This window comes from Triturus cristatus, chromosome 6 (genome assembly GCF_964204655.1).
Source record: "Triturus cristatus chromosome 6, aTriCri1.1, whole genome shotgun sequence".
NCBI classification, from domain to species: Eukaryota; Metazoa; Chordata; class Amphibia; order Caudata; family Salamandridae; genus Triturus; species Triturus cristatus.
The window spans coordinates 1,851,049,604-1,851,071,930 of NC_140589.1; the positions used below are offsets into that span (position 1 = coordinate 1,851,049,604).

The following is a 22,327-nucleotide window of genomic DNA, read 5'->3' on the forward strand; positions in this document are numbered from 1 at the left end:
CCAATGCAATGAAGTAGTAGGTGCTCTATCATCTCAGAAAACCCAAGCGAATGATGGAGTAGAAGATCTCTTCTCTCAGGAGGCGCAAGAGAAAGAAGGAATGCGAGCTCTCTCATCTCAGGAGGCCCAAGTGAATGAAAGAGTACGAGCTCTCTCATCCTGGAAAGTTCAAATTCAAACTCTTTCTTCTCCTGAAGCAATCCTTCATGGGTTCCAGCTCTGGCTTCTGAAAGCCTTCACATCTTCACATCTTCACTTGAGAACAGCATGGATATCTTGACTTTCAGAAAAGGACTAAAGACTCAACCTTTTAAATGATACCTTGAAGGTCTGAGCCCCATGAGCCCTACCCCAAATACATTGGCATGCCCACTCCCTCAATCATAGAAGCTGTTCATAATCACTACTTTGACCCAGGAAATGTTCTAGAAGTGAGTAATATGCAGATCCAGGACTATACACAAGCTCCTCTTATGTTTATGGTATATAGCAGTATGCTTCACCTTCTTCATGCATCCTCCTCCTCCTGCCCCTTACCTATTTCTCCTCCCTGTAGAAGGGCAGAGCGCAGATGGAGAAGGGATTACAGTGTTGAGGGTAAAGAACACTACAATTATGCTCTCACAGCCTACAGGGCAGCAATAATCGCAGCCAAAAGCGCCTTTCTTGCCACCAAGATCAGGGAAGCCGGTAACTCAGCATAGGAGCTCTTCAAGACCATATCCGCTCTTTCTAAGCCTCCCCAAGACAGCACATATCGGCCTGACCTAGCAACATGTCAAAGATTAGCTCTGTACTTTCAGGAGAAGGTTCAGATAATTCATAACGACTTTATGAGCTCTCCCACTAACGCGGACTGTGGCGGCCAGGAGCAGGCAGCTAATCTCAAGGATGACACGGGCCTTAGCAATTTCTCTCCCATTTCGGTGGAGGAAACATGTAGGTTGATTACCATGACAAAATCAGGATCACCTCTAGACCCGTGCCCCCCATCTGTATTTCATCGTGCGGCAGAGGTTATCGCTAGAGAGCTGTCCCCACTGATCAATCAAGTAATCGAGTCTGGTAGCTATCCTTCAAGTTGGAAGAGGGCAATAATCAGACCATTGTTAAAAAAAACCTACTCTGGATCCTCACATCTTGAAGAACTACCGTCCGATCGCTGCACTACCTTTGGCGGCCAAGGTCATGGAGAGGGAGTTAAACCGGGCTTTAACAGAATATTTGGTTTCCCATGATCTGCTCGACCCCTGTCAGCAAGGTTTTCGCGCTCAGCATTCCACGGAGTCAGCACTCCAGGTGGCAGCGGAGAAAATTCGTGGCATTGTGGATGGGGGAGTGATGGAGGGTCTCGAGCCACCATTTAATAAACTTAAATGCCATTCCCTAACCTACCCTGACAAGATGAAGTGCTGATGGCCCTATGTCCACTGAGCATAGTGCATACACATAGAAGCCCATAGAACCTGTAAACCCAACAGACATAAGCCCAAATGGGAGGCCCAAGGCCCAAAGCCCACCGCCCCGCAACATCAATATGTAACCTTCAGAAGCTACTAGGCCCATGATTGCCAGAGCTTACATTTCAGTTGCACCAGAAAACACGAGACAGCCCAAGCCAGTAGAGAAAACACAGTAACTTTCCACTGTTACAAGGCCACTGCACACCCACACGTAGGCAGATAACCAGCTGGTACCAGTTGACACATTGTTTTTCATCGCTGAAGTCCTATTTTTGGAAGTTAGCTTGCTCAAAGATAAACCACAATGTCTGATGAAAACTGCACCTGCCTTGTGGGCGTTGGTCACATGCATTCTGTAAGAAATGTACGTGATCACAACATTTTCTTTGTTTATACGTTGCGGTCAGGCATGACCTACCAACCGTTGTGCCACCTGGCCACCTTACCCCACCCACGGTCTTAGAACACATGCGGTTGACCCTTTCCTGTATCCTGGAACACATGCGGTCAAGCCACCTGTTGGCAAATGCGTCAGAAAATACGTCAGGTCCACCCCTGGTTCCCCATATCAAGATATTTAAGATCCAACACGACAGTTAGAAGGTAGAACTTTTCTGTGCTGTCCACAGGCCTGTTCTCCAGCCGGCTGCCTATCTGATTTGGGACCTTACAGCCTATTTCAGGTGGTACATCCCCCATTTGGGGATTTTCCTTTATCTCTTAAAGATATCCTTCTTAGCTCTGTATTTTTGATCCACACCCATTCCCTTGCATTTCAGCTTTTAGCAACTAAGTTTTAGAGGATTATTTGTCTTAAATTGAGGTTGCCTCTGGGCACTATGCTTCCCTAGGATAGCTTCTGCTTCCATTTAAGTGTCTCAAAACGTATTTTCAAGGTCTTAGCCGTAGCAAACGTAGCCACTCTGAAATGTTTTAGCTACCTAGATCTTTATTCACAGACATAGCTTTATTTCAAACGATTATCTGCAAAAAGAATGCATTGCATGAGCATCTAAACCTGCTGAGGGTTTAAATACGCCATATCATTAATCATTAAGGGATCTCCAACCGATCCATCTAATCATCTATCTTTGGTCAGTATATTGCTTAAAGGTATGTGCTTATGATATTTAAATGCTTTCCCTGGCAGAGTGAAGCCAGGCTTTTGCTGAAGGTTTAGCCTGTGTAACGTGAATCCTCTTTTTAGCATGCTGAGTTAATTAAATAAAATGTGCCACTCCAAAATAAATTCGACGGCGTCATCTCACTTCTTTGTTCCTCATTTCAGTAACTGTCGAGTTGGTGCCTGTGATCACCCACAGAAGGTATTTCGCATTCTTGAGGGGCAGTGACCACGCCCTTGGGGCTCTGATCAAAGATCTCCCTTTCTCATCTGGCGCCCAACGTCTCATCGTACCACAGCCTACGGTGGAGGGAGTGCTCCTCCAGGGGCCACCGTCGGGGGTCCGGCAGCACCAGTGCAGACCTCGGGTAAGCCAAGGCTTTTTTTTTTTCTTTTCCTTGCATTTCCTTGGTCACGCCTGGTTGCCTGCGAGTACCGCTGTCGGTTGGCACTGACTGATGCACACCTCGCACCCTACGGCACTCTCTCTCTGGTCACGATTTTCGAACTCTCTTTCCTTCCTGTGTGGTCCTGCCCTGCTTCGTTCTCTTCTGTTCATAACTTCCTTTGTAATTTTTTTATCGCCTGCAGGCTTGCGGGTAGTATTATATTTCTTTATCATTGTAATATTTTATACTGCTTTAATGGGCCATGAGGACACACAGGATTAGCCCTGGTGTGTGTAGCCATAATGTGTGTGTCTCACGCCTAGGTGACTGTGAGACAGTGCTTTTTGAGGACACACAGGATTAGCCCTGGTGTGTGTAGCCATAATGTGTGTGTCTCACGCCTAGGTGACTGTGAGACAGTGCTTTTTGAGGACACACAGGATTAGCCCTGGTGTGTGTAGCCATAATGTGTGTGTCTCACGCCTAGGTGACTGTGAGACAGTGCTTTTTGAGGACACACAGGATTAGCCCTGGTGTGTGTAGCCATAATGTGTGTGTCTCACGCCTAGGTGACTGTGAGACAGTGCTTTTTGAGGACACACAGGATTAGCCCTGGTGTGTGTAGCCATAATGTGTGTGTCTCACGCCTAGGTGACTGTGAGACAGTGCTTTTTGAGGACACACAGGATTAGCCCTGGTGTGTGTAGCCATGATATGTGTGTCTCACGACTAGGTGACTGTAGGTGACTTCCTCCTCCATCTGACACCCCCCCCACAACATCCTCCATGGGGGCCGCCTGCCACTATCCCTCTGTTTCGCCTCCTCCTGATCTCTGTCTGCAAGGGTTGGGTGTCTTTTTCATCGGATTCGATCTCCTTTTTCGGCTCTCTGCGCCACTTTTGCACACCCCTCGCCCACCGCCTTTGGTGGTGCCTCGCCCTGCGCACCCACACCCACCGGTAACTCTTTGTAGTATTTGCAGATCTCACTATCCGACAAGCACGCACTTCCTCGCCTGGCTCCTGCACGTTTCTCCACCTCCCTCCACCTCCCCTCCCTGACTCTCCCGTCCTACCTTCTCCACTACACTTGCACTTCTTTCCTCTACCATTTGCACTCCTTCCTCTACTTTTCCCTTGTCTTTTTTCCTACCACTACTTCCATGCCCCTCTCCCTCTTCCTACCCCTTCCCACATCTCTTTCTCTCCATCCTATCGCCATTGAATACGCGTCGGCTCCTGCACAGTTCATTTTGGGATCAGGGTGTGCTGGCATGTTTCTATTTTGGGATCAGCTTGTCGTTCTTTATTTGTATTCTCATTATTTTCCCTTCTGTTTATGTTTTTTATCTATTTGTCTCCCTGTGCATTGCGTTTTGTTCCTCGTCGCCCTCTGTGCTTTTATGCTTCCGTTCTGTGCTATGCATATCAGGTGCTTTCATTGTTTCAGTGCCAGCACCTTTTGCTTTTTCATGTGCTTCAGTGCGCGCGCTCTGTCCAGTACCACAGTTCCTGCATTCCCCCGCACATGCTCCATTGCCCACTGGTAGTCTCCTTCCTTCCTTCAGCTGGGTACCCCCGCTACGGTCTCTGCACTCCACACGCACTGTCCATCCCCCAGCCCGCCTCCTTATCTTTTGTCTATCATTTGCTCCCGCCAATAATTGACAAAAAGGGGGGATCAGGGGTCTCTTAGTTGCACCCTTACCTCCCTCCTGTGCCCCATCTGCCCACCATGCCCAGCTTCCCCTTACCCCAGTAATGTCCCACACCCCCCCACATATTATTTATCGCACTATTCAGTTTGTACACGGCGTTCCACAAGCTGTCCACAATACCTCCACTGGCGCATTCACTCAGCTCGATGACGACGACCGCACTATATTGAACGACGCCTGGGCAATCTTAGGGGTCCCATTCACCACAAACACCCAAATTCGCATCTGTCCACTATCCTTGAACGACCTAGTTGACACCCTACCTGCCATATCCCTCACCCCACCATCCCCGGACACCACTTATCCGAACTTATTGTACACCGACGAACATTCCAATTCATCCACCCTCTCTGTCCCTTACACCGCTTCTCCTGCATACCCACGGTACCCCGACCACCCCACCACCATTCTTCTCACGGACAACGACTCATCACTAGATTCCATCCACACAATAGCTTGTTCTGAAGCGGCTTCCATCCCCCCTCTTGACGGTCCCTATTCCCCAACACCTTCCACCTCTGATTCCCATTCTTCCCAACAGTCCCAGGACGACACAGTATCACTCCTGAGAGCATTTCTGGGCGACTATTTCCAAAATTCTACAGATTCCAGACCACTGCCCAATATTGTTAGCCTACCGCACTGCTCCCTCTCGAAATAAAGGGAATGACTAAAAACTGCCACAATCATATCACGGTATACCTGATCAATAACAACATCGTAGGCCTCTCTGACGGCCACCCAGCTTCCTTTATATATGTTACGCCCCTCACTAGTGCTGTCCTTCTCACAATTTTTCAGACGCTGAATATTGACTTCAGTCGCCCTTGCCAAATTATTTTATCTCTCGCACCAGCATTCCCACGCCCCGCTGACTACACAAACAAGTCTCAAAAATAAAACAAAAATAGTGGTCCTTCACTCACTACCCCTCTGTAATACCGGCCTGTCACTCGCCCGGAGCCCGACACGAAACAAACCCCATGCAGGCGCTCCATGCAGTGTACGATAAACGAATATTTGGCACCTCGGTGCACAAAACACCCGACTGGATCTACATAAGGGTTCGGTTGTTGTCCCCAGGCTTAGAACTACCCACCGTATTTACATCCTCTTGGCCACGAAACCCACTGCAAAGCCAAATACGTCTTGCCTTTGCCCGCCACAATCTCGAATTTCCCGACTTTTCCCCAGAAGGAAACTACAGGGGACCTGATGAAATGAACCTAAGATTCATACTGTACAATATTATATGTACAGAAGTAGGTGAGGAACTTATCAGAGACCTGCCTCCTCCTGACCAAAACACACACTCCACAGACCCCAGCAGCCCCAACAACTAGCCTAACAACACAGACACAGGCTGTCCGTCTATTCCAGCCACACATCCCCCGCCATTTCCACGTAGCTCTACAGGTGCCACACACAGGCACTAACTAGCCCTATGAATAGGATACTGAGTTCCTCTGTGTATAAAACACATGCTGGCTTTCAAATATACTTTATTTTGGAGGTCCCACCGAGAGAGACCACAGTTGTATCGGGTCTCTGGCCTAGAAATCCACTCCAATCTAAAATAGCTGCCGCCTGCTTTGGCGGACAGCTGACATTCCCTGGGTGCACCCCCTCCCAAAACATTGAATTACAGAACGGTATATATGACCGCATCCTTGAGGGGGTAGGTACAGAACTAGTGCCGGACCTCTAGGGGCGCATAGATACACCACCCCAGGAACATATTCTGCGACCACACCCATATCCCACCCTGGCGACACCCCTTCAGCACGTCCTGAGCGTATTCGGCGGGCAAGAGAAAAGGATACTCAAACATAGTAGAGAGCTCCATAAGTTGACAAAAAATATGGACCACCCTTGGCCCTGGGAAGGGAGCTTTAATAAGACTATTCTGGAGCACGCCACCACCTTCCTGAACACCAAATACACTGGTACCAAGTTGCAAAAAAGGAAGGCCACTTTAGATCTCTGGCGTATCTTTAAAGACAATACGCAGGAGCACACGCCTACCATGCCCACTGCTCCTTCGGCACCCCCACCCTATCAGGCTAGTGGCATGTATCCTGTGATAACAACCACGGAAGAAAAAGAACTAAACTTACAGACAACCACCAATAGCATGCCGGCAATAGGATACAGTCAGCTTCCCTGCGATATCAACGCAATATCTGAGCCCCCTCCGCCTCCCACCGACCATTGTATTGCCCAGCCACCACCGGCAGCACCGGCCACCAGCAGTGGCCCAAACTCCCCCATCACAGGACCAGCCCCGAGCATCGCGGGTGGAGCCGCCCAGCCCCCGTCACCTACCACCAACAACGGCCCAACCCTGCAGGCCGCAGTACCTGGCCTACTAGGGCCAATAGACGCGCAATTTACATTAAGGCTCCTCCCCACGTCCGCCTCTGCCCTACCCACCGAAGAAAGCGATGAAGATGTAGATAATGCGTCCATCGCGTCATCCATCGCTTCCCGCACATCATCGCATCATTCGTCCACTACATCTCACCCCACACTGTACCCCCGCCGAGACCTCGACGCCCTCCGTGCCGCAACTGCTCCGCAGCTCCAGGAGCAGGAAGCCACACTCCGAGACCGCATGCCATTCTGTAACACTGACACCGCCGACCAAAAGACCACATTCTCCTCTGTCCAACTGCAGATGGGCAAGGGGCAGTGGCTCTCTCCGGCACCACCCCTAGTCCATTACGATCAATGGAGAACGGCCCCAAACACACACGAAAGCCTAGAATGTAGTCCGACCGAAGACACCGCCACAGACTTCTTTGGCAGAACGGTGCTGCACCGCTCCGAGGCAGACTCACTACTTCCCGCAATACGACGCATGTCGCTAAAAATGGAACAAATAAATGACAGAATAACTGAGACACTCACCCTGGCCCGCCCGGAACAATATGTGGCCCAAACGCCGCCACGTCTTCCAACCACACAACGTGTGCAAAACCATACCACAGCCATAGAAGTAGATGGAACACTAGGCTATAATGAACTACAGACCACCGGCCCTCCTCCCCCGGGAGGCGCAGACCCCTCTCAAGCAAAGGTGACACCACCTTTGGGGGCTTTTGAGGGCACAAGCAGGGATAGCGCACCAGGCCACAGTGGCCAGTCCCCACGCCTGCAGGCAGCAGCATCGATGCCCACACTTTCCCCACAAACTACGGCACCTGTGGCGAACCCATTCGCCCCACCATCCGCCACAACCAGGGTACAATCGTCCAGCCAACCACGGGCGGCGACAAATACAAACCCCTTCCACCAAACGGATCAGGGACTGACGAGTTCAAGGGATACAGGGAGAAAAAGGAGGCCTAGACTCACAGAAGTAGATAGACTAAGGGTACTAGGAACGCACGGGCGCCCCGATGACACCGTATATGACTTCCCTGATAATGACTTCCCTGTTACTGACGCCTACATCAGCTATGATGTCACTGGTGCCGCTTCCATGCGCAACACTCGACACAAGAAAGGTAACGGCATGCTCCTCTGTAGCTCACATGCCCTACAAAAGAATAATGGCATGACTCCCAACGAAATAGTAGAAGCAGGAGAGGGTTCAGATTATGCTGTCAACCCTTTCACGGACGACCTGGCTGGCTGGACGGAGTCTCTGGCCCCGCAGATGCTCCCCTGGCCCAGAGACGGGTCTTTCGAACCTCAGCATCTGGCTACAGCCGTAGAATGCATCCTGCAAGGTGCAGGGGATGAGGATTGGGATTATGCCTACATGCGAGCCAGCCTAAAAATATGGCAGAAATATGCCAGACGGTATGACACCACAAGACCAACGCTTCAAGATGCGGGATTTGCTCGCCAAATGACGCTCTTGTACAAAAGGAAGCAAGACCCCCCAGTATATCACTGCTGGTCGTTTGCAGAAATAGAAGCCATTAAAAAGACCCTCCCCCCCCTCACGGAGGGTGCAAGCAAATGGATCGTGGCCCTAGAGAAAAATACAACAGGCACAGTACCAGGGATAGGCGATATGAAAAGTTTACTTATTTCCCTGATGGGGAGAGAAGCGGAAGAAATTTTTAAAAGTATCAGTAACGGATTGATAACTATGAACGACACAACATACGACGGAGAACCATTTGACAAAATAAGAGCGGGGGTTTGGTCAAAACTGAAACTAAAATACCCCGATGTCCCAGATATTGGCTCACTCATGTCATTGACAATGCAAGTAAATGAGGACCCGATTACCTTCATCTCTAGGATGAAGGAAAAGTGGCACCAAGAATTAGGCGACTCTTGGAATACCACGGGGGGGAACAGCAGACTTTTCTATCACATGGTTAAGAGAGGCCTGCCAGAGGAAGTACAAGAAAAATTAGATGCCGTAGTAGCCATGGAGGCCAAACCATGGCCTGAAATACAAGACCACATCATACATTTTTGCAAAAAGAAGCTAGAACACGAAAAGAACAGACAACTTGCCATAGAAAATGCAGCTGCAAAATTGGTGCAGCAAAAGCTTAACAAAAAACGAGACACGGTAGAAACTGTCATGTTGGCCGCTCCAGTCAACCAAATGACAGCCGTCGCCACATTTCCTCAGGCAGCTCAAAATGTGCTCACCGCTAATACTCAGTCTATTCCGCAACAGGTGCAGCAACCTGCTGTACAATATGCACAGACACAACAGCCACAAGTACAACAACCGGCCATACAGTATGTGCAAGCGCCGACACATCATACTATGCACCAAGTGCAGCCCCAGCCCCAGTCACTAGTACAGTATGTACAAACGCCACAGCAACCCCCAGGGCAAAACATTGCTGCACAACAGCCCTATCATAACGACCAGCAACAGTATTACGGTATGAACAGAAATAATACAGGCATGCAAGGCAGAAGTTATGGTATGGGCCAGCAGAGGGCCCAACAGCAGTCAGGACCGACAATTTGCTTCTATTGTAACAAGCAAGGCCACATACAAAGAAACTGTCGTACTAAGTCCATGGACCAAATTAGGGGCCAAGCACAGCCGATGCGACAACAGTTCCAACAACAACAGTCATACCCGCAGCAACACCAACTACAGTACACCTTCGCCCAACCTGTCCCCCAGCAGAACATGCAGCTGGCACAACTCCAAACGCCAGTAATGGCACAAATTCAACAGGCACCCCAACAACAACTGGTCCCCATGCAACAGGCACAAGCTACCTTCCATACCCCTATGCTTCAGCAGCAGCAGATACCAACATACCAAGTGATGCCCCAAGGCCCCAGTTCGACACCCTTAGGGGGTATCATAGTCGCGTCTACCCCCAACAATTCGTCCCCACAAGGCACCATCCACCAATACCAACAAGGGGGGTACACTTGTTAGGCCAGCCCACAGACAACCCTTGTGTGCCCAGTTTTGTCCTGCACCATGAGCGGTGAAGATGACCCCACCGTCCTGGTCACGATAAACAACGAAACATACAACTTTCTCTTTGACACAGGCGCCACGTACTCCTGCATTACTGGCGGACCTCTGCCCATTTCCAACCAGGTAGCGGACACACAGGGATTCTCTGGGGCAATAGAAAGGGTCCCTTTCACCAAACCAGTGCCCATACAAATAGGAGACCGGGTGTTGGAACAGCCACTGCTTTATTCCCCCCGCTCTCCAGTGAACCTTCTGGGGCGCGACCTCATGACAAAACTAAACATGTCCATTCACTTCCATGACAATGGAACAATGATTTGCTCGATACCAGGCACCCCCTTTGCAAGGATGATGGCACTCACCGTTGATTCCTCCTTGGCAGCCCACATACGAGCCCGCCCTGTAGACGAGCAAGCATTTTCCACTGCAGTACATATCGTTGTGGCCAACACCCCAGAACTGCATGACCGCACTGTTCAGCTCCCAAAGGAGTTCCTCTTCCGCCCACAATCCAGGAACGCCCAGATATCAGAAAAAAGCATGATCTTCGGCATACTCGCCCTCCATATTACACCGACATATGGGGCGTTCATAGCAGGTGACGACTATATGCGTTCCTGGGCCTGTGTAATATTCATTGAGCCCGGACACCAGGTGAAAGACATTTCAGACGACCAACTTTTTAGCGATCCCGATCAGTGCCCCATGACAGAGATCATGTACCAGTATGAGGTGCCCGTCTCGGTAACAGTAGAGAAAAGAACACCCACTGCCCATCCAAAATATGATTCAGTACGTGAGGAAGACTTAGCTCAAATTCCGTCACATCTGTGGACTACCGGCCCCAATGATGTAGGTCTCATTCGTTCTGCCGCTCCATTTAAGATAACATTGAAAGTCGGAGCAATACTGCCAAGAATAAAACAGTACCCATTGTCAAAGGAAGCAGAAGAAGGCATAGCTCCCACAATACAGGCCCTGCTTGATCAAGGGGTAATATACCCATGCGTTTCCTGTTGCAACACCTGTCTTTTTCCGGTGCGGAAGGGTAAGACAAACCAATGGCGTTTGGTACACGACCTCCGTCCCGTGAACATCATAGTAGTACCTGAGTTTCCCATTGTCCCAGACCCTTCCATCATCCTGACAAACATTCCCCCGAACGCGAAATATTTTTCCGTAATCGACCTGAAAAATGCGTTTTTCAGCGTCCCCGTCCACCTAGACAGTCAGTACCTATTGGCGTTCTCGTTCAAAGGGGTCCAGATGACGTACACTCGTCTAGCTCAGGGGTACTGCGAATCCCCTAGCGTCTTCAACAGGGCTGTCAGAGAAGATCTATCCAACTTCCAATGCGACAGCACCTTGTTGCAGTATGTTGACGACATTTTGCTCTGCAGCACCACGGAACAGCAGTGTAGAGACGACACCATCACTCTGCTCCAGACCTTAGCCGACAGAGGTTACAAAGTAGATAGGAACAAACTCCAGTACTGCCAAACAGAAGTACACTATCTAGGCCAAATGCTGTCAGCCTCCGGGAGACGAGTCACGCCAGATAGAGTTGATGCCATAACTAGAACGCCAGAACCCCAGACTGTAAAAGACATGCAGAAATTCCTTGGACTGGTCAACTATGTCCGACAGTGGGTCTTTGACTTCACAACAATAACAGCCCCTTTGTTGAAAGCAGTTAAAGCAGCTAAAGACAGACGCAACAAAATAAACTGGTCACCAGACATGACAGCCTCATTCAAACAGCTAAAAGATGAAATGACAAATGCACCAGTGTTGGGTTCACCTGACTACACTAAAGAATTCTACCTGTTCACCCACTGCAATGGTCATGTCATGACCGCTGTGCTCGCCCAGAAGTACCCTATGGGTCACAAACCCATTGCATACTTTAGTGGCATGCTGTACTCTGTCATGAGGGGTCATTACCCCTGTGAGCAGGCTCTTGCTGCCGCCGCCTTTGCTGTAGAAAAGAGCACCCCCATAGTCATGGGATCCCCCCTGACACTATACACTGAACACGCCGTCTTCGCCATAATTCAAAAAGCCAAGACAACGCTAACCACACAAAGAGTGTCAGGATATGAAGTAATATTGTCATTGCCCTCCCTGAAAGTCGTCAAATGTCACACGGTGAACCCTGCTATATTTTTTGCCCATCCCATTGCAGCCTCAGACGATGACACTCATGACTGCGCCACGTACTCTCCAGATGAGTCAGGAGCAGCAAAAGAGGACCCACTGCCAGACAGCACTGTGTATTTCGTTGACGGGTCCTCTACCATTGACCAAGAGACAGGGATCAGGTATACCGGGGCAGCAGTAGTTCGGGCCCAGCAGCACGAGTCCTCTGACTCCCTAGACATTATACAGCAAATAACATTGCCTCCACATTACTCGGCCCAAGCTGCCGAATTGGTGGCATTAATTGCCGCTTTACAACACGGGGCCGACGACCGCCTCACAGTATACTCAGACTCTGCATACGTCACAACTACAACACATTCAAGCATACTGCGCTGGAAAAGGCGCGGATTTCTCAAATCAGACGGAACACCGGTATGTCACAAGCAATTGTTAGAAGAATTGATTGAAGCTCTGACACTTCCAGCTGAGGTAGCTGTTGTCAAGTGTGCTGCACACACCAATGGACAGGACTTTGTCTCCAGAGGTAATGCTCTGGCAGATTGGGCGGCCAAAGCGGCAGCCAGAGGCCCCCCACCTGTAACATGGCCACATACTCATAACACACCTGTCCTCCTTGCCCAAGCACTGACACCGGCAGACAAGGTCTCCACGCATAATGACACACAAGCTCCGATACAGCAGACAGAAACACACGAAGATAGTGTAGATCCACAGCAACACACAGACACGACTAACGAGACACTGGACTCTAGCATTGCCTGTCCTATGGACAACACGCAACAATATGACAAGCTCGCGCAACTGCACCTCAGGGAAATACAAGAAAGTGCACCACATCAAGAGAAACAGTTATGGAAAAAGAGGGGAGTACAGCAGGACCCTGCAGATTTCATTTACAGACAGACCCTGTCAGGAAAGCCCGTTATGCCACTAGCCTTACTGCAAGTGGCACTAGACCAACTCCACCTTCCTGCTCACGTCTCCCGAGATAACATGTCCACTACATTACAGGCAGACTGGTTCATTCCCAACGCCTACGAATTAATACAACTCTTCGTTAATAATTGTCTCATCTGCCAACAATACTCACCAAATCCGACTCTCAAAACAGTGACTTCCACCATCCCCAAACCCTCTGGCCCCTTCAAAGAGCTCCATATCGACTATGTCGATATGATTGATCGATGTCAAAACTACCGATACCTCATTGTTGTAGTTTGCCCATTCTCACGCTGGATCGAAGCTGGACCATGCGTCCACTGCGATGCCAAAGCAGCAGCCACATTCCTACTCCGTGATGTCATCTCCCGCTTCGGGATCCCTGAGGCCATCCGGACAGATAACGGCAGTCACTTTTCAAATGCCATCTTCTCCTCCCTAACCACGATGCTAGGCATCAGACACAAACTGACATCTGCTTACCACCCCCAAAGTAACGGCATTTGTGAGCGCCTTAACGGCCTACTCAAGAACAAAATAAGCAAAATCAGCGCCACCATCGGCAAAAAGTGGCTATACTGCCTCCCGCTTGCCCTCTTCTCACTAAGAAATTCACCTAGTTCGGATCACCACCTCACACCCCACCAACTTGTCACCAGACGATCCATAAATGTAGCTGTCCCTCCCACAAGGCCCAAAACGGATAGTGAGTCATCTTCTGAGATTGTTAAAGCTGAGCTTTACGAATTCTTGTGCACACTAACCCGCGCTGCGCAGTTCCTTACTGTACAGGTATCAAAGAGGAAGGAGAAGGGCCCCACCGATCCGGAGCTCCCACCAATACGTCCTGGAACCTTGATCTTTATCCGAAAGCACGTCCGGCGCTGGAGAGACCCCAAATTTGAAGGACCTTTCCAAGTGATCGATTCATCCCCAACGGCTGTCCGGATAGCTGAGCGCAAGGCATGGATCCACAGGAAAGATGTCCGGCTCGACCCTGCCCCGCCGCCACAATAGACAATGAACTAACTGAGTAAATAGAAATGGCCAGCGTCCCCCTAAATGAAGACAGCGGCTGTCCCTCTACTGTGGAGGAAGAAGATGAGGACACTCACGTACTGATCCACGAATACAGTGGCCGTGAAGCAAAGATATGTATACTGTCTATAGTACTGTTTTGTATTATCATTGGAGTGGCACTGGCTACATTTAATTGGTATATCTTTTTCCTTGCTGTAAGGAGCTATCATGCCGTAAGCAATAGTGGTACAGGAGCATCCACTGATGCCATGTTACCTACCACCCCAGCAACTGCACCAGCGGTCACACGGAACACAGATATCACGACACATAGCATAGGATTCGCCGGAAACAAGGACACAGCCCCACACCACACGACAGGCCCCGAACTCCCAGCCTCTAGAGCCAGTAACGTACACACCACTTCACCTCCCGAGCCCCCAATGGTGATACTAGACGACAAAGGGAACACTTGGGATAAGACTGCCAATTTGACGGAAAAACGAGCAGCCCATGGACACCCGTCACGCCGTCACAGAGCCCGCAGATTCGCCCCCATCTCCCCATATATAGGGAAATCAAAACACCGGGTCATCCATGGTCTCCCTATCGACCAGAGACACAAGCCTAAGGGAATGCCATTTAAAACGTTCCAACACCTCGTGACAATACAGGAAGGCCTAGGGCCTATGCTCAGCCTACCCCAATCCATAAGAGAACATTCGGTACACTCCTCCCTGGAAGAAAATCCATGGTACCGGGACATGACAGCCGTAGGGAAAAGGATCTCAAACGAATCCTGCTATGTGTGTTCATATGTCCCCCATGCAGTTGGTGCAGACAGACTAGTTTTCCCTAAAGAAGTCCCACCACAAACAGTGATGTGCTTGCTACACCTGTACCTTTGCCGCATTGATGGGTTAGTACAGCTAGTAGGAGGGGCTGAAATATGGGTTGGAATTGTAAACACATCAGAATGGGACAACAACAAAGTGATATTCAAGATCACTTCTGACAAAGGGGACATAGAGCGGATGATACAAGCAAAGTACAAGAGAAATAGACCAAATATGGATCGGCGAGCAGAGATGTATAGGCGAGCACGTTACATTTCAATTTCATCACCCTATGCGGACTGTGACGTACAACCACGCCTCCATCATCACACCCACCCGGGGGGGGTCCCTGGCCCACAATGTCCATGCCAGAACAGAACGCTCCTGGAAGTACAAGCCCGAGTATATTACAACGATGAGTGGAGCGATCCTGGCCACATATACTGTAAAGCAGCATCCCTGGGCCCCCCATGGTCGGGCGAAACAGAGTGGGAGGAAAATATTGATTGGGATGTAGAAGATGATTGTGCACAAATTTGGAATGAGACAGGGAACAGATACACCTGGGGTGGGGACAGACTGTACAAACATAAAAAAGCATTTAAACTTAAAAATCCTTCTCTTTGCTTCATAGGCAATGTCTCCGTCTCTGTTGGGCGTAACACAGACTGTAACTCTACAATATTCAATTTCGATATGCAGTACGGCACCTCCACCCTGATGGACTACTATTGGGCCTGCGGTGAACACCTGTACCTTCAACTTCCTCCTCAGTGGCTCGGACTGTGCTCATTGGTGACTCTGCATGAGATACATCTGGTGGTACCAGCATCAAACGTCTCCCACATACTATCACATCCAATGACAGGTGATGTTACATTCCTGCACCGCCACAGGAGAGCAGCTGAATATTTCGCAACAGAGACACATCGTAACGTTCCCCAAGAATTCCGCCTCTTCAACGAGGCCCAACTATTCTTTGGAGGAGCATTTCCCTTATTTCAAACAAAGGCGAATGCCCGCTGGCTGGAAGTCACCCGGTATGAGGTCATGAAGGCCATCAACAGTACTAGGGATGGGCTCAATGCAATTAGGGAAGAGCTACATCCCCTCAGACAGATGGTCTTGGAGCACCGCTACTACCTGGACATGCTGACCGCCAAAGAGGGTGGTCTGTGCCACAAAATAGGGAAGTCATGCTGCACGTTCATACCAGGAAACGACGAGGACAACGGATCAATTGCAAGGGCCATTGAGGAGTTGACGAACTTGGGAAAGGAGATGCTCGACGAAGGAGGTGCCCCTGCGGACATTATCCCAGTGAACTGGTTTGACTTTGACTGGATGCCATCCTGGCTAACAGCCATACTGAAACTAGTAATACCTATAGTTGGAATTATGTTGGTTCTGTGTTGCGCCTTTCAGATAGGGAGTCATTGTATTAGAAAATTGAGCACAAAGGCTGTAGGGATAAATTACGCTAGCACAGGGATTTACCAGGCACCAAAATATGAAGATATGGATAGGCCTCCTGGGGATGGGTCTGGAGTACAGGTACCAATGATCGAGTTACCCCCCATCGCCTCACGCCATGGTGTGCCTACGGCACCTCCGCTCCCACCAGCCAGAAATACATATAACAATACATCTGCTGCTGTTCGGTATGAGTGTCTGATCAGTGAGCCAGCCCCAGGCTATACGCAGTGGAGTACCGAGACTGATGAAGGAGCGGCCAGGCAGCAAGGGCAACTCCCCGGTAACATTGAATGCTATGTCAACGACACCCCATGGACTTCGCCGGTAGCCGAGAGACCTCTGCTAGCCAGCAGATATTCAGTTAGGAATGTGTTCATGGTGAATGAACAAGAGTAGGGAGATGATGGAGGGTCTCGAGCCACCATTTAATAAACTTAAATGCCATTCCCTAACCTACCCTGACAAGATGAAGTGCTGATGGCCCTATGTCCACTGAGCATAGTGCATACACATAGAAGCCCATAGAACCTGTAAACCCAACAGACATAAGCCCAAATGGGAGGCCCAAAGCCCACCGCCCCGCGACATCAATATGTAACCTTCAGAAGCTACTAGGCCCAGGATTGCCAGAGCTTACATTTCAGTTGCACCAGAAAACACGAGACAGCCCAAGCCAGTAGAGAAAACACAGTAACTTTCCACTGTTACAAGGCCACTGCACACCCACACGTAGGCAGATAACCAGCTGGTACCAGTTGACACATTGTTTTTCATCGCTGAAGTCCTATTTTTGGAAGTTAGCTTGCTCAAAGATAAACCACAATGTCTGATGAAAACTGCACCTGCCTTGTGGGCGTTGGTCACATGCATTCTGTAAGAAATGTACGTGATCACAACATTTTCTTTGTTTATACGTTGCGGTCAGGCATGACCTACCAACCGTTGTGCCACCTGGCCACCTTACCCCACCCACGGTCTTAGAACACATGCGGTTGACCCTTTCCTGTATCCTGGAACACATGCGGTCAAGCCACCTGTTGGCAAATGCGTCAGAAAATACGTCAGGTCCACCCCTGGTTCCCCATATCAAGATATTTAAGATCCAACACGACAGTTAGAAGGTAGAACTTTTCTGTGCTGTCCACAGGCCTGTTCTCCAGCCGGCTGCCTATCTGATTTGGGACCTTACAGCCTATTTCAGGTGGTACATCCCCCATTTGGGGATTTTCCTTTATCTCTTAAAGATATCCTTCTTAGCTCTGTATTTTTGATCCACACCCATTCCCTTGCATTTCAGCTTTTAGCAACTAAGTTTTAGAGGATTATTTGTCTTAAATTGAGGTTGCCTCTGGGCACTATGCTTCCCTAGGATAGCTTCTGCTTCCATTTAAGTGTCTCAAAACGTATTTTCAAGGTCTTAGCCGTAGCAAACGTAGCCACTCTGAAATGTTTTAGCTACCTAGATCTTTATTCACAGACATAGCTTTATTTCAAACGATTATCTGCAAAAAGAATGCATTGCATGAGCATCTAAACCTGCTGAGGGTTTAAATACGCCATATCATTAATCATTAAGGGATCTCCAACCGATCCATCTAATCATCTATCTTTGGTCAGTATATTGCTTAAAGGTATGTGCTTATGATATTTAAATGCTTTCCCTGGCAGAGTGAAGCCAGGCTTTTGCTGAAGGTTTAGCCTGTGTAACGTGAATCCTCTTTTTAGCATGCTGAGTTAATTAAATAAAATGTGCCACTCCAAAATAAATTCCACGGCGTCATCTCACTTCTTTGTTCCTCATTTCAGTAACTGTCGAGTTGGTGCCTGTGATCACCCACGGAAGGTATTTCGCATTCTTGAGGGGCAGTGACCACGCCCTTGGGGCTCTGATCAAAGATCTCCCTTTCTCAGGAGGCAGAGCAGTGCTGGTGATGTTAGATCTGTCAGCGGCCTTCGACACTGTCAACCACGCGGTGTTGATGCAGAGACTTCAGAAGATTGGTGTGCAGGGAACCGCTCTGTCCCTCCTCTCCTCTTTTCTTGAAGGTAGGGAGCAGGGTCTGCTATGGGATGGTCTACAGTCTAGCACTTCCCAGCTACCCTGTGGGGTACCGCAGGGCTCCGCCCTATCACCAACACTTTTTAACATCTATGTAGCCCCCTTGGCCAAGCTCATTAGGAAATATGGTTTTACCATTATTTCCTATGCCGATGATTCCCAGCTCATAGTCTCGACTGAGGACCAATCGAACGATGTGGCTTTTAAGTTCCATAGCTGCCTGTCTGAGATTATGAGCTGGATGCGGGAGAGCTTCCTGAAAATCAATACAGAGAAGACCGAGATCATAGAGTTTGGCCAGGGCAGCCCCGTGTGGAACGGATCTTGGTGGCCGGTGGAGGCCGGGGAATGTCCTTGTCCCGTCCATAAAGTCAGGAATCTGGGTATGCTTTTTGACAATCAACGTAATTTCTCATCACATGTTAGCAACCTTGCTTCAGCATGTTCCTTTCTAATAAGGACGCTGCGGAAGAACTTTCCTATAATTGAATCTGACCTTCGCAAGACAGTGGTGGTGGCTCTCGTACTATCGAGACTTGACTACTGCAACACCTTGCTGCTAGGCATAAATAAGACTCAGATGAAGAGGTTGCAGACTCTGCAAAATGCTGCTGCCAGACTCCTGATAGCTGTACCCATAGACCAATCTATCTCTAGTGGCATTAAAACATTACACTGGCTCCCAATCCAGCAACGTATAGAATTTAAGGCTATATGTTTAGTGCACAAGGCTATTTTTGGAGGAGGAACCAGGGATGTTCAGAAGCTTTTCATTCCTTATGTGCCCGGCCGGGTCTTAAGGTCTACTACACAAGGCCTTATTAAGATAAATCGGACACGCAAAGCCAGATGGGGAGGGAGAGTCTTCTCTTTCCGTGCCGCTAGTCTTTGGAACAAGCTTCCCTACTCTATGAAAATATTAGGCAATCATCAGGCTTTCAGGAAACAGTTAAAAACACGGCTCTTTAACGAGACCCGCTGATGATGACAATATTTTTCCCTCTCTCTCTACCAGCGCCAAGACGCTCCGGCATACGTACGCGCTTTATAAATAATTATCCTATCCTATCCTATCCTACTGCACTCCCCTTTCCCTCATTATACAGCCAGTCATGTCACTATTCTCTTATATGTTTTTGCTTCATATCACCCGGTAAAGTGACTTATGACCTGTTGCTTTTTTATACAGGTATCTCTCATTGTTCACTAGAATGTGCCCTAAAATTAATATTGTGAAAAGAGCACTATATAAAACCATTGAATAAATGCATTAATTTAGAGCATAACTGACCACAGTGAAGATTCAAATGTATAACATGCATGTGACAATAACAATCAGAGAAGAAGAAAAAAAAGCTTAACAAAACCCAAAACATGTAGGACATTATTACTGTAAGGAATTTATTTGAATAATATCACCAGTAGCATGGAAGAGGTTTATAAGGTAAACAGGAAAAATGAAGTAGGTAAGTCTTCACACTCTCAAGTAACAGCACTAGGTGCATTAGTACCGGAGCAGTCAGAGGCAATGTGGTTGACCAACTCAAAGTACACTTTATGTGGAGCAGTCTCATGCTACAGAACAAGGTCCTGTTTTGGGGAAACAATTTCTTCCGCTACCCACTCTGATGATTACACCCTTCGCCCTCAAAACAGAGATGTTAAGAGGACTTACTGTCTTAACCCTGTGATGCTTCCTTGCAACACATGTAAAACGTTGCATAGAGCACTACATCTGAATGTAAAGAATCATACCAGGAATTAGATCATGGTATATGAAAGAACAGGCATCTGACCAATGTACTAGCAATATGTTATCTTTCCATCCCACACTATATGAGTCACCATTTCATGCTTCCTAAGGATATCATCTCTTTCGCTTGTTTAGATGCAGCCGAGTGTCAGCGATGCCCGGACGATCAATGGCCCAATGAGAGGTGGGATATGTGTTTCCCAAGAGTAATCGAATTCCTCTCCTATGAACAGCCGCTGGGCCAGGTGTTGGCCACTACAGCCACTATCCTCACACTCCTCACTACTGCAATTTTGTGCACCTTCGTCTGGTACCGCGAGACACCTATCGTCAGAGCCAACAACCGTGGACTCAGCTTCCTCCTACTCATGGCCCTCATGCTTTGCTTCCTCTGCTCCTTGGTGTTTATCGGTCAGCCCACCAGCCTCAGCTGCATGGTCCGACAAACCCTCTTTGGGGTCGTATTCTCTGTCAGTATCTCATCTGTCCTAGCCAAAACCATCCTGGTGGTCATGGCCTTCAAGGCCACCAGCCACCACAGCCCTTGGAGAAGGTGGCTGGGGCCCAACACAGCCAATGGAGTCGTCTGCCTCTGCTCAGTGCTCCAGGTCCTCATATGTACTGTTTGGATACTGAAGTCCCCTCCATTCCCAGAAATGAACACAGAAGCTAATGAGGGCAAGACCATCTTCCAGTGCAACGAGGGGCACTCCTTTTTCTTCTACTGTATGATGGGATACATGGCACTTCTAGCACTGGTTAGCTTAATTGTGGCCTTTCTAGCAAGAGCTTTGCCTGCCAGTTTCAATGAGACAAAGCTTATTACTTTTAGCATGCTGGTGTTTGTCAGTGTGTGGTTGTCCTTCATCCCAGCGTACACCAGCACCCGAGGAAAGTATATGGTGGCTGTGGAGGTGTTTACCATCCAGTCCTCCAGTGCCGGATTACTGGGCTGCATTTTCTTTCCTAAATGTTTCATTATCCTGCTAAAACCCAATCTCAATACTCGAGAACATTTAAAAGAGAAAGCAAACTATGGCAATACAATGATAAAACCTTGAAAAAGATTGATGTTTTATTTTTCATTTGAAAATACTACATAAAAAAATACAAAATAAAATGTTTATTTGAAAGACCTGACAATTAGAATAGGATATTAAAATATTGCTTAGGTGATACTGCAAGATGTTCCATTGCTTTTAAGTATGGTTTCCTTTGTGTCGTGCATATGGGTACCAACCTTGTCCAGAACACCCATGCAGTTTTTATTATGTTTAATTTGTAATTTATATATTTAATTTATAATTCATTTTGTCATGTGGTATGGAGTTTGAATAAGGTAGAGGTTCTTTGCATTTAGATGGAACTTTTATGAGCGGCAATCTATTAACAGCCTGTTAATTCACAGGCCAGGAGACAAAATGGCAGACCCGCCCCTTCGAGTCGCCTGTTCAAGGGCTGTAATGGTGCAGTTGACTCCAGATTACTCCCAGTTTTACAACTCATCAACTTTCTCAAATGCGTTCGCAGCCACGCACCTCTCCGTTGGTCCACGCTGGAGGTGTTAACCAAGTCCCAGTGTCCATTCAACCCCTGGCTTGGTATTTTTGATGGTCTGTAAAACATCCTCAGGCCCTGAGAGAGCCACAAAAGAAATGGAAGGGAAAGCAGATGCTTTTCTGTGAAACTCTGTTTTTCTAATTGGTGTCAGTAGAGATTGTTGTAATTTACCACTGAATTTGTGTCACCCAAGATGGCAGAGCTGACACCCCTGAAGTGGACACGTTGGCCCTTCGAGAATGGTGCTTTCCCATGCGTGGGTGCTACATCTAGGTAACAGAAAGGTCTAACCCTGCTGTAATTACTATGCTAACACTGTGGCTGGCACCCCGCCCTTTAGCCCCGTGCATTTCCCTCAGAGAGGTCACTGTCAAAATCTTCCTGGAATGCCAAACAGTGATGGGGC

General features: G+C 48.6%; 2 protein-coding genes across 2 annotated transcripts in view; both read left to right on the forward strand.

Annotated features, from left to right (window-relative positions):
• LOC146822188 (vomeronasal type-2 receptor 26-like) overlaps nt 1-21,422 on the forward strand; it is a 72,220-nt gene extending 50,798 nt beyond the window's left edge. Inside the window, exon 3 of the mRNA XM_085609979.1 lies at nt 20,497-21,422. Within this exon, the coding sequence (XP_085466105.1) occupies nt 20,497-21,422 (926 nt within the window). The remainder of the gene's footprint in view (nt 1-20,496) is intronic.
• LOC146822189 (syncytin-2-like) lies at nt 1,981-18,308 on the forward strand. The gene is made up of 3 exons (XM_085613328.1): nt 1,981-2,146; nt 2,752-2,954; nt 15,708-18,308. The coding sequence occupies exon 3, from the start codon at nt 15,770-15,772 to the stop codon at nt 16,943-16,945; it is 1,176 nt and encodes a 391-aa protein (XP_085469454.1). The 5' UTR covers nt 1,981-2,146; nt 2,752-2,954; nt 15,708-15,769; the 3' UTR covers nt 16,946-18,308.
• Nucleotides 21,423-22,327: the final 905 nt, after the last annotated feature.

Coding starts and splice junctions, on each gene's coding strand:
- LOC146822189 (XM_085613328.1), top strand. CDS start 15,770: ATGCAGTACGGCACCTCCACCCTGATGGACTACTATTGGGCCTGCGGT.